The sequence below is a fragment of the Lates calcarifer genome, linkage group LG4 (assembly GCF_001640805.2).
Source record: "Lates calcarifer isolate ASB-BC8 linkage group LG4, TLL_Latcal_v3, whole genome shotgun sequence".
NCBI classification, from domain to species: domain Eukaryota; kingdom Metazoa; phylum Chordata; class Actinopteri; family Centropomidae; genus Lates; species Lates calcarifer.
The window spans coordinates 7,336,488-7,353,137 of record NC_066836.1 but is presented as its reverse complement, the minus strand read 5'-3'; the positions used below and the strand labels follow the sequence as shown (position 1 = coordinate 7,353,137).

The 16,650-nt window shown below is 41.6% G+C and overlaps 2 protein-coding genes across 15 annotated transcripts in view; both read right to left on the bottom strand.

The window, feature by feature from the left end:
- Positions 1-165: 165 nt before the first annotated feature.
- larp6b (La ribonucleoprotein 6, translational regulator b) lies at positions 166-2,587 on the bottom strand. The gene is made up of 3 exons (XM_018677915.2): positions 1,945-2,587; positions 1,681-1,867; positions 166-1,519 (listed from the first exon to the last, which is right to left on the bottom strand). Exons 1-3 carry the CDS (start codon positions 1,959-1,961, stop codon positions 569-571), a joined length of 1,155 nt encoding a protein of 384 aa, XP_018533431.1. The 5' UTR covers positions 1,962-2,587; the 3' UTR covers positions 166-568.
- A 1,632-nt stretch (positions 2,588-4,219) lies between these two features.
- LOC108884197 (receptor-type tyrosine-protein phosphatase F) overlaps positions 4,220-16,650 on the bottom strand; it is a 159,076-nt gene continuing 146,645 nt past the window's right edge. For all 14 annotated transcript variants that reach the window (XM_051069903.1, XM_018677922.2, XM_051069909.1 and 11 more), the window contains 7 exons: positions 15,970-16,255; positions 14,515-14,693; positions 10,959-11,085; positions 9,320-9,445; positions 8,091-8,245; positions 7,244-7,379; positions 4,220-6,160 (listed from right to left, as the gene is read on the bottom strand). In XM_051069903.1, coding sequence (XP_050925860.1) covers positions 6,092-6,160; positions 7,244-7,379; positions 8,091-8,245; positions 9,320-9,445; positions 10,959-11,085; positions 14,515-14,693; positions 15,970-16,255 — 1,078 coding nt within the window. In that variant the 3' untranslated portion in view covers positions 4,220-6,091. The remainder of the gene's footprint in view (positions 6,161-7,243; positions 7,380-8,090; positions 8,246-9,319; positions 9,446-10,958; positions 11,086-14,514; positions 14,694-15,969; positions 16,256-16,650) is intronic.

Here is a 16,650-nt window from a genome sequence, read left to right as displayed (position 1 = left end):
CAATGAGGGCTTTTTTCTGAGCGTTATATGTTGAAAGACAACACCCCTTCCTTGGAGAAAGTGGTAACAAGGTAAATCCATCCTGGCTCAAGAAAAAATATACATTGCAAATTGCAGTTGTGACCAGACGAGCTGAGGCCCCAGGGGTGCAGAGGCACAGGCCACTCGTGTTTCAAAGGACGCATGTGTAGATTCAGTAAGACTTATACCCCTACCTCAGTTTGTGTTACAGTTTGTACCTTCAGCTGATATGTATTGCAGTCTATTTACTTGCATTGTAGCACACTTACTTCTTACACAACTATAGCGTAGAAGTAGAAAAATGTGTTTAGAATAACACATTTGGGAACACAGCTAAATGCTGCCCCCATCTGCCAGTGGTTTACAACTACATGTCATCTAGAATAAACATACCTCTCACCAACAGAGATACGAAAGCTTCAATAGCTTCTGTTGTTTAAGACGATAAATATTTAATTTGCTTCTTCTGTTATATGTTGTTGCTCCACAAACCTGCCACTGTTATTCAGCACAGGTGGTCTTACTCCGTCCAGGAGGGAGTTTGATCTCATCTTTCTTTGATCTGCCGCAGCGGCTTCCCTCTGCCCTGAAAACCCTTGGTGCCATCAGGGCCGTAGGGCTGACGCAGCACTCTTTGCATCAAGCGTGGCACGTTCGAGGGTCCAGGTGCTTTTTGGTTTAATACACTGGCTGCAAATTTCCGCCTCATCACCCAGGGGCTCTGAGAACACTCTTTATCACAGTCTCCAGAGCACCAGCTCATTCTACTGTACCTCTGATTCAGACCAGAGAAGGACTGGCCGTTAGAGCTGGTGGAGATCTGCTCAAAGGTTCTTTGGATGGAGCTGTTCAAAGCATTCTGGGGCTGACATGTGTCTGGAGTCTTGTCAAACACCTTTACTGGTGAAGAGGGTTCCTCCTGGACTGAACCTTCTGAGGTTTCAAGTGGATTTTCCTGTGACACTGTGTCTTCAGGTTGGTTCTCCTTTTTCTCTTCTGGTGATTTGTCCTTGGTGATGTGATGCATTGACTGGAATCCCAAAGGCACCACGCACATGCCCTTCCCATTGGACTTCTCCTTTTCTGCTTTCAGAGCATTGTAGGCCTTACGAACCACCTCTAAACTATCAAACTTAACCACTGCACACAAATGTTGGCCAAGCTCTTTGTGACGTTTGGCATAGCACTGCAGCTCCTTAGGGAGCTCTTTGCCAGGTTGCAGGATCTGGACTGAAGTGACACCACCATGAACGTTGAACTTTTGGAAGATTCCCTCCGAAAGCGAAAATTGCTCCAGGCCTCGGGCTGCTCCGTCCTCCCTGGTTTGCTCCTCAGAAATGTTCCAGGCGAGGAGGAGCTTGCTGGTGGGGGAACACAGCAGCCATCTGGGAAGCGGCTCTATCCGCCTCACTCTGGTGCACTCGTCATTGACTTCCAGAAGGTCTGAGAACAGTGCTGCTGCTAGAGTCATGTGCCAGTTTGTGGTCAGGGTCTTTATCTGTGACAAAAGAATGGCAACCTCAACTTTGTTTGCATTTGACTGTATTGTTTTTATTCAAATGGCTGGAATGTAAACACAGCAGAAAGCACTCAAAGTCTTGCTAAAACCAAATAAATACACACACATATATATATATATATATATATATATATATTTACCTTTTTCATACAAGTGAGGAGCTTGAGACTCACGTAGCCCTGCTTGTTCTTCTGCACATGTTTCAGCAGGAAGCCGTCCTCTGCCAGGTGACTGTCAGAGAACAAATCCTCCAAATGGGCTTTAATCTTCAAGCGGAGCAACTCACCTTCACGCTCATCTTCATCTTGGCCAGATTGTGAATCATCTCTACAAGAACATATGACTCAGCATTATGCTATACTGAAATGTAAATTAGTCAACCGCATGTTTTCTAATTTCCTTACCCAGTTGAATTGCTCATGGTGTCTCCTGAGGTTAGTGATAACAGGTCACTAAGGTGCAGTGTTGTTTGGTCTGTTTCTTAGTATATATAAACACAAGTATTAAGGAAAAGCAGTAGGCGAGATAAGAGGGAAAAATGCACCTAGACACAGTTCATACAACCACAGTGATGTCAGCTGGTTCTGTGGGATCCAAAACAAAATTGTAAGATGCTACAAACAAAATTCCACATTACACAGTGCCACCTCCACCACTAATAATAACCTGCACTCAAAACAAAGTTACTCTTTTGTACATGTTAAAAAAAGAGTAAAAACTGCTATGTAAACAAACAATTAGCTTTCATAAACAGAACATTATCATTGCTAAAATTAAGGCCCACTCTGCACAACAGATATAACACCAGTGCACCAGTATTATTATCATAACACAAAAGAACAATAAGTGCACAATCAAATCAAAAGAAAATGATGATATTGCTGGACTCCCAAATATACAATTTATAGCAGCACTAAAGTATAAAACAGCAACAGCAATTAGCATTTAAATTGAATTTTTCTTTACTGCTGCTACATGTCATTCTGACATGTTTAAAGCAACAACAAATGCATCAGTTACATGAAAACACAAGTACATGTAGGATAAATATACAAAACCTAAATGTTTGCAGTGATTTAACAGGCTGCGTGGGCTGCTAGTGGAAGGTAGACTGAGCACATTATTGTGAGGGAACTGGAGATGATGAAACTTTTCTAACAGCACATATACCCACACGGCTATATACATACACATTTATAGAAAAGAGAGTCACTAGAGGGGTGACACCTACACAACAGCTAAACATTTAAAGCCCCTCAAAATGTGGTTATATATATATATATATATATATATATATATATAACAACCACGTTTTTCAGTTAAAATAATTTTTTCTAGAATAAAAGATTTAAAGACTCAGAAGTTTAACAAATGTTCCTAATTTAATTGACAGTAGTGTCTCCATGGCAACATAAGCAAACAACCCAATGACTGTCATTAGGCTGTCTCTCCCTCTGTGACTCATTCCCCATATAACAAACACTGAGTAGTTTACCCTATGAGTTTACCCTGAAAAGTAAATAGAGGTTTCATACAGTTATGAATCATTATTATTTTGCGTCATCACTGACAGGTGTAGTGTTGCGAAACTGTAATTTTCGAACCCGCAAAACGAGATACATTACACAGCAGGATTTTAAGTAGAGAGTGGGTGTGGTTTGATTGGACTTGAATTACAGTGGTGTCCCCATGGCAACATAAGCAAACAGCCCAGCTACAGTCGCAATCAGAATCGGGTTGCTTAACTGTCAGTCTCTGATTGGTCCACGCTAATATGTGACATCATCATTCTCAGACAGAGGCCTGCCCATTTCAACCAGTCATGAGTGAACAGACAGAAACACCACGAAAACAAAAAATCTCTTAACCTAACATTACCTCAGTGAAATAATTAATGATGACAACTAAGCCATTACCGTGACAACTGATGGTTGAAAGCCCTGGAAAAGGCTAGTAAGTGGACCTTGAGTTAAGACTATTTTGTCTGAAATAATTCTACCAATAGAAAATACAGTGCACATGTAGGATCCCAAGCTGGGTAACAGTGCCCCTATTTAGCATTTATTAGCAGTATATAATTGTTTAATAAATTGTTTATTAGACACTAAAAGGTTTTTTTAAGTTGCTGTATTCCAACTGTGTTTGACTAATGCTTGACAAGGAGGAGTTAGTGGTTGACAAATACATTACTAAACATTTGTATCTGCTTGCAACTACTTTGCAGTGCGTTATAGACCATTTAGTAAATGTTTCTATACTGCTTATATGTTAAATTGGGGGACTAACTGAGGCACTGGATTAAGAAAACTGTATTTTAGGGGCCCTTCAAAAAACAGGAGCTATACACTTACAAACACACAAACACAATAACACACACTTCCAAGTATCAGAACATTAAGTTGCATCGTTGGAACAAGAAGCTCTTAGAAGTGCCTTGAAACAAATGAAACATGATAATGAACTGAAACTACAGTGCTCACACATCAGGACATATTTTTGGGAAGAGTAATGGGGCAACATTCACAACAACGGGAGATAAAGCGAGACACAGTTTGCCGGTGTCCCACGGGCGAGAGGTAAAAGAACAAACTTGCACTACAAAAGACTTATCAGTCAAGCATTTAACTATTCACATTTTGTGAAATACAGCATCAAGAAACAAAACTTCACAAGCCAGGATTTGTACAAAAACCCAATTATTTAACTTTATTAACATCAATGTTTTTTCTTTTTCATCAACAGTTTCTTTTTAAATTCCAGTTCTTTATCAACAAATAGAAAACAGACTGTGTGTACAACAGATCGAACCCCTACAGCACTAAGCATTCACAAGGTAAAAATGAATAGTTTTGTTTTTCGTCAGCATTTTCAAGTCCCCCCTCCCTCCCACCGCCGCCTCCAACTCCACCACTATGACATTTAGGGCCTCTCGGATCAGACGCTCCCTCCTGCGGCTCGTGTGGGAGAAGATGTGTGCTTGATTAGTGTGATGGCCTGTGCTGAGTGAGGAGTCATCCGTTTTGATGGGTGGGGTGGGGGGGTTGTGCTGTTTTTGCTCATTCAGATGGACAACCAGCTGTCAAAGTTACTATGGTATTACAGTAGATACAACGGTGTTTCCATTAATACACACTCTAGGACAGCAGGCTCTCTGCAGTGTCTCTAGGGTTGGTAGATCAGCAGAATTAATCCTTTTAACAATATACTTTTGAAGCTGTGTATATATCTATTTGTAATTGTACATATATATAATCAATCATAATTATATATATATTTATAGTTCTATTTCTGTATAAAATAATATCAGGTTTCAGTCCAAAGGGCTGAGTCTCTTTCCCTCTGGTAGGAATGGTTGATTCTGTACAGGTGCCAGCGTTGATGGCTCTACTCCTCAGCCCACGTGAACCACTTCCGCTCCTTTCAGTGTGTGTGGTTCAACTCCAGCGAACCGACCAGGCAAATGGGCAGCGAGGAGATGGGAGGGACTTGAAGAGCATTGATATTCAGAGATCAGGGAGTTTCTTTTTTTCTGTTAACTACCCTTTGGGTATAAAAGTCTGTTTTCCTCAGGTAAGTTCTCCGCTGTGGAGTATGAAGGCCTCAATGCCATAGGCTTCTGATGAAAAACAAACAAACAAACAGAGAAAACCATAGAAATCATGTGCTTTCCATTTCTGTACACTTCTTATTTAGTCTCATTAGCTAATTCACTTGTTTTTTTAGCTAGCTACCTTGTTTACAGAGGGACAACTTTGTCAAGTGTGTGCTCTGAAATCAATTTTCTTTTTTTCTTTTTTTAAATTTGAAACAGCAAGTGAAAAGGCAATTCTTTTTTAATGTATTGAACTGAACAAGACCAAAAATAACGTATATGACACATAATATGAATAAAACAATAATGTCGTGTGATAAAAGAAATCTGACAGCAGCTCAGAGAACAGTGGTCCTCCTGTATTAGTATCTAGGAACGTGTTAAAAATACATGTCCCTTGTGCTAAAGTACCCTAAGATAAAAATAAAAAAGTACCGATTATGAAAATAATGCACGCCCGAGGTTGGGCAGTTTAAGACAGAAGATATGTCTGATGTTAAAATGATTATTAAAAACATCAAAAAAAGTATACTAAACAATAACATTTGACATAATGAATCATAATATTGACAATTAAACTAACAAAAAAACAGAGAATGCTCTCTTAGTGCTACCAGTAGCCTTTGACAATCAGGGAGGTTTGGCTTCGACAGAGCAGAGAGGCAAGCTGCCAGTCTGCCCTGTCGCATCTGTACAAGAGTTGTCTTATTTGTCATAGTCATTGTAATGTTTCCGTTATTATTTTTAAAGCAAAATTTCAGGTGGTTGGTTAAGTCGGCGTGGATCTCTGTGATTGGTTAAACCCGTCGCCGGGTCTGCAAGCACGTCCCATTCTCCTCCCCTCCGGTAGCTGTGAGGGGTTGGGTTTTAGGGGGGGGAAGTGAGTGGATGGTGGCTGAAATGGGACACTTGGCACACTCCTGAGAGGTTTGACCAGGGAGGCTGCACGGAGGGAGTGGTTACGTTGCATAGTGGTCAAAGCTCCCCAAGTACTCCAACGCTGCCCTGTAGCACAACTGGTACTGGTCCTGTAGAGAAGAAGAGGAAAACAGTGAGAATGTCTGTATGTATAATCTGGAATAGTACAGTAAAGGCATTTCTGTACTGTGTTTCAAGCCTTTCAGGTGACAGGGAGAGGTCTGAAGCAAAAAGCCTGTTTTGTTTCTATATTTTTGTCTCTGCAATCACATCAGTAACACCTCAACTTCTGTTAATCTCACTGCTGTTACTTATGGGAACTGATCACACAAGTGCTTTCATTTAATTAATAATTTTGATAATGGAGTTTTGTTATGCAAAGTATTTATGAGCAATGACTTTACCCATCATTATCTTGGTGTTTACAAATGAAGCTGGAATACTTAACTGTTTATTTATGTGAACCAAAGTAATAAAGTGACTATAACTTCATGGTAAGTGGACTGCATTTCAGTGGCACTTTTCTAGTCTTTCTGACCACTCGAAGTGCTTCACACTACAGGTCACTTTCACCCATTCACACACACATTAATACAGTGCTTCAGTACCACACACTGGTTCAGTATCTTGCCCAAGGACACTTTGACACAGACTGGAAGAGCTGGGGACCGACCTTCTGATTAGTGGATGACCTGCTCTACCTCCTGAGTCACAGCAACCCTAAAGTACTACTTCAGCTGAAGTACTTTTGCCCTGGAGGCACTAATAACAGTTTTCTGTGTCACAGTGATCTAAGTTTGTGAAAATCTCTTTTCATTTTTCTTAATCTTAAAATGTTTATAGGCTCATTTAAATTCACACCATGACTGCCCTCTGTAATGTGCTTTTTAAAATGCCTTGTCTGTTCTGTTTGTTATATAAGGCATTTATCGATTCTTAATTCTTAACATAAAAAACTGCCACTAAAGCTCTGTGATAGCACCAGATGAGTTTGCTGTGGGATTTCTGATGCACCTCTAAAACCTCTATTAAAAAAGGATTTGTCAGTTTTAGTGGAGCACTCCACAAAACAGACACTTTAGATAACATCCAAGTTTACACAGTAAAAATATACAATATTGACTTTGGAATCCAGCCCCGTCACTGTGGGATTTTAAGTCTCAACAATATCCTTGTCAGTATATTGCCCTTACCTCGGTCTGCACCATGGCAGGCCGCTGGGTGCGAAGCGTCTTCACTGTCTGGAAGAGGTCGACCACACCCTCGTACCTCATCCTCTCCAGCACGATGCTGAGGGTGATGAAGACTCCGGTCCTGCCCACCCCGGCACTGAGGAGCACACACACACATAGGGATATTTACTACATCTACACCTTTTCAAAACTCTAACTTAAGTAATTAAAGCTCATTGTACTTTCAACAAACAACTAATTTCAGGTTGCTCTGAGAAAGACAGACTAAGAATGTAGTTACTTCTGTTCTTATAATGCACTATATATGTATAGTACACCCTATTTGACTGCATTCCTGAGGTCAAATAGCTATTGCAGTACTTGTTAATCCTGATTATGAGGGTAAACTAATCATTAGAAACACCTCTCTGCATAACAATACAGCACAGCAGTACCATAGACTACTGACCATTAAACTGAATAAACACATCTTTAGAACAGTTTAAACATCATATCCTTCATGATGATAGGCTTTACTGCAGGCCTAATGCATTAGACTTAGCTAGGTATACCTAATGAACTGGCTTTGAATTTTCAAATACAATTTAAATGTAATTTGCTACACAGTCTTAAAAGTGTTTGAGGATCAAAGTGCAGACAATCATAGCTAATCTGAAATTTGGTGTACATCGCCGTCATTATCTCACCATGCTTGTACTTTGCGCACAGATTATACACCATTTTGTCATTTTAAGAACCCTGCTGCTACCTCATCAAAATTCAAACACTAACATTGCAGCAACCATCCATTACGCCTACTGATTTTATTTTAATTTTATGATTAATCTGTGCCATCTTTCCTCCTTACCTGCAGTGTACAGTGATTGGTCCGTCCTGTCCAAACTGTTCCTTGGTTTTGTGCACTTGTCCAATGAAATCAATGAAGCCTTCTCCAGTTTTTGGCACTCCTTGCTCAGGCCAGTCAGTGAACTGGAACTGGCGGATTGTTCTGGACTGGCCATCCTGAGGAGCAGCAAATGAGGAGTTTAATTACATTTAAGGCATTGAAAGCAGAAAAACTAGTATGATGTTTATTGTGTGTTTAACTCTAGCTGAGCTTACGTTAAAAGTTTGATTTATCTCTCTGACTGAATAACACCCAGCTGCATGCTGGAGCTTGTGCCTTGCACCTCTCTGCAGCCTTCACTCTTATGTGCACTCAAAAACAACAAAACACCACAGCAGTGTCTCTCGGGTCAAGGTCCATGAGTATCGTAACCCTGCTGGTTTTCACGGCAGCTATCTAATCATCTAATTTACACCTGGGATGTGATATGAATAAAGCTGACAACCTGGAAGAGGAGAAAAGCAGCGGGGCTGTGGTGTCCGAGGACCAGGACTGACAAACACTGAGCCGCATTACATTTGACAGAACTGTGGTGTCAGCATGTATGACTTAAATGCCCTTTTTTTTGTACAAATCAGGACTTTATTCTCAAATCTCTCTCTATGAGTGCACATATACAGTATATACCTATATGTGATAGAAGGAGTGGATGTGGGATTAGTGTGATGTTGTAATGTGAGCCTTCTGATGACAGTAAAGTGTATTTATAGCTGACTGAAAGTACTGCATCACAGGGAGTTCCAGTACTGGCCCTCGGGGATTGGAGGCTATGCTTTTCATGTATTTTCACAGTGATCTCGAAACACACACATGCACACGCACACGCACACCCTCACACACATCCAAACGCACACACATACAATCCATAGAGCAAGCAAACTGTTACTATATCTGGGTAAACATGTTCGATGGCGCATTCACTTGATGTCAACCTGTCAGGAGAAATAACACGGGATGTGTTGTGATCATCTCTACCTTGAAATCACAGTCAGTATAATTCTTAACACTGACGGCATTTATACGAAAAGCTAAAATTAAGATGGATTTGGGTTGGATGGTTGTATTTGTGCGAAATGCCAATCAATCTACATCCCCTCCCACAAGACACACACACACACACACACACACACACACAAACACACACACAGGAAAGCCTACAGATATTCACACACAGAGTGAATCCAACATACCCTGGCATCTGTGACTTTAAACTCTCGGAGGATGTACTGGGGCATGTTGTACTCAGCCATTGGATCCACCACAAAGTACTGGTACCTGGCTGAACGCTCTGCTGGCCAGTACTGATGGCACTTTTCCTACAAGAAGAAAAGGGAGGAAAAAAATGTAAGCAGTAATACTTGAAGAATCTTTTTCCAAACACATTCAGGGTGAAAAAAGAGACTTTTACATTATGACTGTCTGGCACAGTGCAGGATATTATTAGTACGAGTTACTGTATGTTATTACTCATTTTGAGTCACGAGAAGGTCTCTGCTTACAAAGGAGATCCAGATAGACTAATCTGTGGTTCTGAAATATTGTCTGATTCATCTTCAGTGGCAAAATATTTACATAATTTGTTTGTGTTCTTAACTACTGCGATGATGTGCATGAGGGCTTTTTTTTCCATAAATGCTGATTATGGATGAGAGGGTGATAAAAGCTGTAAAATGCAGTTGAGAGCTGTCAGAATCACCTGCATAAACACAAAACACAAGTCTGGATTTAATCAAACGGTTACTGACATGAGAGCACAGATTTTTTTCTTTTAAGGTATGGCTTGAAGTTTTGGGAGATGCATTTTTTCGTTTTCTTGCTGAGTGTTAGATGAGATGACTGATACCACTCTCACGTCTGTCCCTTAAATATGAAGCTGGAGCCAGCAGCTGTTTACTCAAGAAACAGCGGGAAGCAGCTTTTCTGGCTCTGCCCAAAGGTAAAAACATGTGTTGACTGGCACCTCTTTGTTTTTTTGTTTTGTTTTTTTGTGTTATCTTTGCCTTTATTGGACAGTTGACAGTATAGAGGCAGACAGGAAACAACAGAGAGAGGGGGTATGACATCCAGCAGAGGTCCCCGACTGGAATCAAAGGCAAACTGGAAGAAAATCCAGAGAGTCACTTCTGACAGAGCCAGGCAAGCTGTTTCTCCCTGTTTCCTGTATCTGTGCTAAGCTAAGCTAACAGACTACTGACTCTAGCTCAATATTTTACAGACAGATGTGAGAGTGGTATAGATTTTCTCATCTACCTCTCGGCAAGAAATGAGTAACTGTATTTCTCAAAATGTCAAAATCCTGTATTTAAAGATTCACTCCCTGATTTTGTTATGGTGCCCAATAACAACCCCTCTCTAAAATTTCTCCAAGGTCACTGCTGATATTTTGAAACTTGAACTGTCAAGTTCCCACTATAGTATTAGTCTGTCTACAATGTGAAATGTCTGTGTATAAGCATAAAAAAAATATCACAATTTAGCTCCCCTGTTACCAAAACAGATTCCGTTTTTAATAAAAAAGTAATGCAGCGAATGCAATATGGGAATTATCGGTATGCTTGGAATGCTACCAGTTACTGACAAATCTGACACAGTAGCATGTTTCAGCTCAGATGCATTCCTTCCATGGTGATAAGGAAGTTAACTTTCAACCAAAGGTATTGCTCAGGACGGGAATGAATTAATATTTGAGCAGTGTGACACAGTAGCTTAGCTGAACCAACACAGCATTTCAAAATTGTTATCATCCACTGAAATGGTCCAGTGACCTCACAGGTGCTGTATGTATTGTATGTCTACACATATACATAAAGCACAACATGTGTTTATTACCCGTCCCATCTCTCGTAGCTTGGTGAGCATGACAACGATGGTGGAGTTGTGCTCCCACAGCATCCTCCAGAAGTCCTCAGTGGTCTCAGCCAGTGGGCCCTGTGTGGCCAAGTAGGCCTTCTGCTGTCTGAGGACACAAATTCACACAGAGGAGGCAGAGATTAAACATTACACAGAATAAATATAAACTTTATGGTGTTTTTACAACTGGTATTATAAAGCACACCACAAAGCCATAACGAGAAAAGGATTTAATGATAAAGGAGTTCTGTTGTTGTAGCCTGGTTAGCAAAAGCTGTTAATCCAATCCACACCCTGACGTTTAATAACAGACAGGATATAAGACAACTGGTGTCTTCAGAATCTATTGAAATAAAATTCAAAGGCTGGGGAGTGTTCTGTATTTCTCCACTTTTGTTCTATGAAAGCAACATATACCATCTGGTGGACATTTATATTTGAGGCACCTACAACAACATGACTTGTAGAAACTGATTCAAAACCCATAAAAGCATGTTGTTTAAAAGCATTCAGCTGCAAACTGAAGATAATGTAAGGTTCTTTTGTCCTTGTACTGTCTGTCAAAATGTCTCTGCAATAATGCCAACAAGGCAAATTCCTACACATTTAATGAACATAGCAAATAATCCTTGGCAGCTATAGCCATCATTGAGCTATTTAAGCCTGTATAGATCCTCGCCTTCTTCCTCCTTCCTCTCTGTAACACAACACAGAAAGAGAGAGAGAGCACTTGATACGCTCACAAAACTAGAGATGAGCTCATCCACTGAGGTGCCAGAGCTGTGCTTGTGTCCTACGTGACTTTGGTCCAGCTGAGTAGTTATTTTGTCAAACAGCAGGTGGCAGCAGCGCACTGATCAACAGGGCGCAAGGGGGGGAGCCGAGGAATCCAACACACGAGCACACGCATGATCGTGCACGCACACACTCATATGTCGGCAGCACATGTAAACTTGCACCCAGGTGTACGTATTTACGCATGCGGTGGTTTCGCATGTATATTCAGACACGCTATTACACACACGCACAAACCCCGTCACACACTGAGCCACGGCTGAACAACTAATGAAGGTGCTGCAGGCAAGGCACTAATGTGGAACCGGGAGATTAGAATATGCTCAGGGCCTCGCTCGCACAAATAAAGAAACAACAGATTGGGGGAGAGAAGAGGAGATGGCGTACAAGGAGGGGAAGGCAACAGAGTGAGGAATCAAATTAAAAAGATGAAACGGGGGAAAGAGAAATGCTAAGCAAAGAGTGGAGATGTACAAAGTGCAGAGTGAAGATGAGGAAAACGAGAGGAAAATGTGAGGAGATGAAAAGAGTGAGCACTGCTCTCTCTCCAGCTGGTCATTGGAGTGCAAAGTAGGACTGACTGTTGAGGAGGAGAAGAGAAGAGATGAGAGGAGAGGGAGGAAAGGAGAAGAGAGGAAAGCAGAGGAGAGGGGAAAAGGAAGAAGCAAGGCAAAGCATGGAGATGAGAATGCAGGAAAAGGGAATTTAAGAGCAGAGGAGGAAGGGAGGGAAGGGAAGGAAAGCAAAACTAAGCAGGGGATGAATGCTAAATTTCAAATTGATAGGGTGGACCCCTCTAACCTCCCTATAAAACGGCCCCTAGCCAAAACAAAAACAATTCTAACCGTATCACACAATACTGACTTCTCTGCACACAGTGTCCCAATGAGCGTGCTGCCAAACAGCACAAAGCACTCTCTGCATCATCCCACATGACTGCAGTGCTTGAGGACATAGTGTTTCATTTCAACCTCATTACAATGCTAAAACTCCAGCCTGCATCAGAGCATATCCAGGGCTCGCGCCCCTGATAGCATAGCTGGAATCAATGGTTCGCCTCTCATTAGCTTAGCATATTATTGGCTTTTCTTGAAGGCGCTGGGGTGAAGGGCACTGGAGGCCCCTGTTTAGTTTTTATTTATGCCTGGGCTTTAAAAGCGGCTTAATTACACAGTGCCGCCGGTGCACACAACAGGTCCCCACCCGGATATGTCTGTCTCTGCCATGATGTTTGGATGGAAAATTAAGATGGTGAGTGAAAAAGCAGGGTGGGAGGAGACAGAATGAGCAAAGAGGTGCGGAGGAGACAGATTAAAGAGGAGAATAGAGAAAGACAGAGATATAAAGGGGAAAAAATAAAGACTGAAAGCGAAGGAAAAAGAGAAAAGGAGAGCACATGGAGTAGAGAAGAAAAGGGGGAGGAGGAGTTTGGAAAACACACTTCATTACAATCTCTCTTGCTGCAATTATGCTATTTACACAGCAACAATGGAGGGTCGGCCTCTGCGGAGCACCTTCTCATTAACAACAGGACTGGAGAAAGAAGGGGGGCTGAGGGGGTGGGGGTGGGGGTGTTGTCTCTGTCACGGCCCGGTACGAAGCAGAGCCCCGTATGGACTGAATGGCATTTCACGCCTGCTAAATCCATCCCCTTGCTGTACACTTCAACCACAGAAGAGTCAGCTCTGTCTGTCTCTGCCTGTACTTATATAGATATAAAACAGAGAACTGCCTTTTCATCTTCCACCCTCTAGGAAGCAATTTGGACTCGCAGAGCACACAAGGACATGCAGTAGCTTCGATATGAAAGTGGTAGTGGCTCAGCGGATGAGAGCCACATCAACAGAGCAGGGAGTAATTCTTGCAACTGGATACTGGCTACTGCAGCCTCATCTTCAGTCAGCTCCCATACATTTTTATCTAGTCCACTGTGAATACCTACTGTATTTCTCGCACCTGTGACAGTCTCTGATGCCAGAAAACAACTGCAGACCTGTCACATTCACAGCAGTCGACAAAGTATTTGGACAGTGATGCAATTTCTGTTATGCTGGCTCAGCCCACTCTCAGATTTAATTTAAAGATGTTTACATCCGCATCAGAGGAACTGTGTATTACCCCCTATTTTTGAAGACAAGAGTCATTTTTAAGTTAATGTAAACCTAAATATAGATATTATATTTAATATTTTGTTGCAAGTTCTGTTCAGTCAATGTCTGCCTGAGGTCTATGACTCATGAACATCTGCAGACACTTGGTATTTCCTTGGTGATACTCTGCCAGGCCTGTAAGGCAGCCATATTCATATTTTGCTTATTTTTGCTAATCCAACGAGTTGGATTAACAGGTCTAGAATAATACATATTACTCATATATTCATTCAATAACAAACATTATTCATATATTAATTCATATATTCCCATTATATATATCTAATATATAATATAATAATCTGTTTCTCTACACTGTCACTAACTTGTACATATTATATGATAGAGCATCACTTATGCTGTAGTACTTACTACCTGCACCTATCTGTAAATAATACTATTCTGTTGCTGTCTGGTTAGATGCTAACTGCATTTCATTGGCTTTGTACCTGTTCTCTGCACAATGACAATAAAGTTGAATCTAATCTGATCTAATCTAATTGCACCACCCTTGTCCTCAAAAGCCCTAAGTCAGCACTTCGGAGTCATTGTATTCAGCTGAAATCTTGAAGTTTATGTCCTTTGCTGACCTGTAGCCATCGATGCAGCTGGCGTTGATGTAGTCAGAGCCCTCGACACCACGGATGGGCTGCAGGCAGACACGAGTGGACTCAAAAGGCATGATGTTGACCAGGCGATTCTTGAACTTGTTGCAGGGTAAGTTGGCGCTGATGAAGCGTGACGTGTGGGCTTTGGAGTTGGCCAGTCTCTGTTTATTAAAAGGTGGGAAGAAACCAGACAAGAAGAGAGAGATGGGGAGAAAAAAAAATTAGCGACCTGTGACCTGAAGTAAACAAAGAAAGACTGCTTCCCTGACAAGTCTTTATTCAGACACAAGGTTTTCCGTCAAGATAAATAAGAAATACAATAAAATAAAGAGACATCACACTCAGCTAGAAGAGGCTGGCAGGTATTTTAGATAGCCACTGGTCTAACTAAGTGCAGTGGACTTGTCTCCCATTGAGTCCCAGAGCTCGCTTGGAGGACTGTAGGCGTGACAAGCTCAGTTCTGGCAGTGGACAGAGCACAGATGGACAGCACAGGAGTGTGTATGGACAGTCATGGTACTTCGGGAGAATTTGTGTGCGTGTGTTGTGGCCAGACTGTGTGGGCATGGAGGCTGTGGCCCCCACATACGCCGCAATCATTCTCTCACTCTTTCATTCTCTGTCGTTGGCAGAAGTGTAGATGCTATTATCACTTCAAACAGAATGGATCATGGTCATAAGGGGGCTAATGGCAGAGCCGCACTGGGAGTAAAGTGTGTAATAACATCACAGTCGATGGCTATTGACAGAAGGTGTGCGTGTGATTGCGAGTCACCTTGAACACCAACTGTGTGTATGTGTTGAGTGTCAGTCACTCTGTAATTCTCCATGTGTAGGTGTGTTGATGTGTTTGTGTTTCTGTGTTTATGTGTGTTTGTTCTGGTCTGTTTGTCCCCGAAACATGTGTTTCCGTTTGTACTGGTGCTACTGTGCTAGCTGCTGTGCCGTCTCAGCACTAGTGTCGCCAATACAAACTTCTGTGCATTGGCTTATTTAGTGAATTAATTACTTCCGACAATGACATGCAGGGGTTCTTAAACCTCTATGTGTAAATTCAGCACAATAGTGACACTCTGGACAGAAGGTCAGCATCTGCAGTCTGTTGTGCTTTTGACTGTGAAAGAGTGAATTCAGCCTGGTGCTTGCAGATCAGGATAGACTCAGAAACATATGCAGAATGGTAACATTATTCTAATTTCTCTTAATTATTAAAAACTCACATTTGTTCCTTTACAGTGTCACCCTGTGAACTATCAAGTACAATATAAATTAGAAAAAGGTGTTCTGAAATGTCTTTGGTAAGTTATATAAGTTGGTAATGCCTCATTCCACCCTGTAGAAGTCAAGGACAATGCTAGTAAGTTTATTTTTACACTGAATAAGTAATCAAATAAAGCCTTAAGTAATACTTGTCTGAGGTGAGTGTTTATAAGTCACCTTGAACTCCAGCTCCATGGCAGTAACTGTCTCGCCGGGCGGGGGCTGGGTGAGTTTCTGGATGTGGGCGTACAGGTTGCGGGCCAGCACCTCCGTGTTGCCGCAGGTGGCGGCCTCCAGCAGGGCTTCGTGGATGAAGATGTACTGGTCCTCAGTCTGGACCATGTAGTTCCTCTGGGCACGCATGCACGTCACATGGCCGTAGATGTCTACAGACTTCTCGTGCTTCATGCGCTCCAGCATGGCATCAATCACAATGAAGCAGCCAGTCCTGCCCACGCCCGCACTGAGGGAGAGAGACAGAGAGAGAGGAGGGGTAAATAACTTTATGTTTCTAATATATAACAGATAATTGTCTTACGTCTGTTTACATGGTATAATAAGATCCAATGACAGTACAAAGACATTGGTAAACATCTATACAGACAAAATAAGCACTAAAGCACCCTGCTGAGCTGGAAATCCAAAGCCCTTATAAGCTATTTATCACAACTTTACTGAGTTTAAATGTTGACAACTAGAATTGATCATAGTTTGATCAAACTACAATGAAATTCTGTATTATAACGTTTTAATTTTTACATGAGAATGTTACTTTAATTTCCCTAACTCTCACTAACCAATCCCTTTTGCTGTATATATGCTAATTGAAATATATGTGCTGCATGTGTATGTATCAAA

Excerpts from the sequence above, each read along its gene's own strand:
- larp6b (XM_018677915.2), bottom strand. Across the intron at positions 1,520-1,680 it reads TCCTCACTTGTATGAAAAAG|ATAAAGACCCTGACCACAAA; the intron begins GTAAATATATAT and ends CTTTTGTCACAG.